Here is a 1,704-nt window from a genome sequence, read left to right on the forward strand (position 1 = left end):
GAGAGAGAGATTGTGTGTGTGTGTGTGTTGTGTGTGTGAGAGAGTGTGTGTGTGTGTGTGTCTGTGTGTGTGTGTGTGAGAGAGAGAGGTTTAACGGTTTTGCTGAAGTCGCATGTCTGAACCTGCAGCTTTTTTTGCTGTATAGCTGCAGTTTTTTAACGGTTTATCAGATTTCAGATGCACCTGCTTCACCTGATGTGCGTCGCTGGCATAAACAGACACGCATTCGTGTGCAGATATTGCTGAAGTTAAGGCCTGTGTTTAAATGATCTTTGAGCAGGTTTGTATGACTAAGATCTTAAGTGTTTATGTATTCAAAAGAGTCATTTCAGACCAGTTTCACCATTTTGTTTATTTTACAGGTAAGTATGAAAACCTCATACCAATGTGAGAAAAATCATGTTAACAGTGTTTAAAAAATATTTAAAAAATGATTATGTGCTTCACGTGAAAGTTAAGCTGATCTTCCCTGAAACATATAAACTCCATTGGTTATAAAATAGTCTCTCATTTACTGGCTTTATTTTAGATTTCTGACTTTAACGGTGAATTCTCTTCCTCAGGTTGTGTTTGCTGCGGCTGCTCGTCAGTTTTCTCTTCATGTTGTGTTTTCCGTGTCTTTTTGTCTGTGTTTGATGCTGAATATTTGAGGAGGGGGCGGAGACTTCTGCAGCATCAGCGGAAGGGGCGGAGCCTTCCACACATATACCTGCTTTCACATCAGCAGTTGTTTTAGAGTCAGTGGAAGCTGTTTCTGTGAAGTCCGTGTGTTGGCTCGCATCAGATGCTGGACTTCGAACTGAAGTCAGAAGGATTGTTTCTTGCTCATGACAGACATGGTCTGAAGCGCCAGACTGAGCCAGCTGACAGAGAGCGAACGCGGCTGTGTTCTCTACAGGTAAGTGATGGTCTTCTTGTGATGTTACGGTACCCACAATCCCCTCATTCATCAGGCCGCTGTCTGATCGAGTCGTCGTAGACAGATTCAGAGGACTGTCTCTCCTGGAGAGGTTGAGAGGAACCAAAGTATCCTCATCAAATCTGTCATTTTTACTTTCCATCTCTCTGGATGCAGATGATGCCCTGGGCACAGAAACAAGAAATAAGTCAATATATTTCCTTTTTCACTGTTTTGCTTTTTAAACTATTTTATTTGTATCTATTAATTTAAAAATAGTTTGAATTATAATTACATAAATTGTAAGAAATTTAAAAGGAATAATTTTATAATTAATTATTCTCAAATTTTCAAATTTGATTTGTATTTATTATTTAGTACAATTATCCATATTTGTAATATTATAATTATGTATTATAAAAATATACATAATATATTATCTATAATTATTTATTATATTTAATAATTTGTAGAAGATCTGACCTAAGGGTGATGGTTTTTTTATGTAATTTTAATATAATACTTTGTAAGATTATCAATAGCAATTTATAAAAATGTAATTTTAAATGATAAAAAAGTATAATACATTGTAAAATTAATACTTGTCTTTAATAAATATATTTTTTTTATTTATACTAATCTGACCTTAGAGAGATTATTTCATATTTTAAATGCAATTTGAAGTTAATTTTGTAAAATAATTCATATTTGTAAACATTTTATTATGTATTATAAATAAATTGTGAAATGATTTAATAAATAATTTGTGATTTATAGAAGGTCTGACCTCAGGGAGATCGTTTTTT

The 1,704-nt window shown here is 33.6% G+C and overlaps 1 protein-coding gene across 2 annotated transcripts in view; it reads right to left on the reverse strand.

Annotated features, from left to right (window-relative positions):
- Positions 1-333: 333 nt before the first annotated feature.
- Positions 334-1,704, reverse strand: part of LOC107745642 (uncharacterized) — a 5,347-nt gene continuing 3,976 nt past the window's right edge. For both annotated transcript variants that reach the window (XM_016559563.1, XM_016559565.1), the window contains 2 exons: positions 833-1,083; positions 334-793 (listed from right to left, as the gene is read on the reverse strand). In XM_016559563.1, the coding sequence (XP_016415049.1) occupies positions 540-793; positions 833-1,083 (505 nt within the window). In that variant the 3' untranslated portion in view covers positions 334-539. The remainder of the gene's footprint in view (positions 794-832; positions 1,084-1,704) is intronic.

The sequence above is a fragment of the Sinocyclocheilus rhinocerous genome, unplaced genomic scaffold, assembly GCF_001515625.1.
Source record: "Sinocyclocheilus rhinocerous isolate Xijiao unplaced genomic scaffold, SAMN03320098_v1.1 scaffold197, whole genome shotgun sequence".
Lineage (NCBI taxonomy): Eukaryota > Metazoa > Chordata > Actinopteri > Cypriniformes > Cyprinidae > Sinocyclocheilus > Sinocyclocheilus rhinocerous.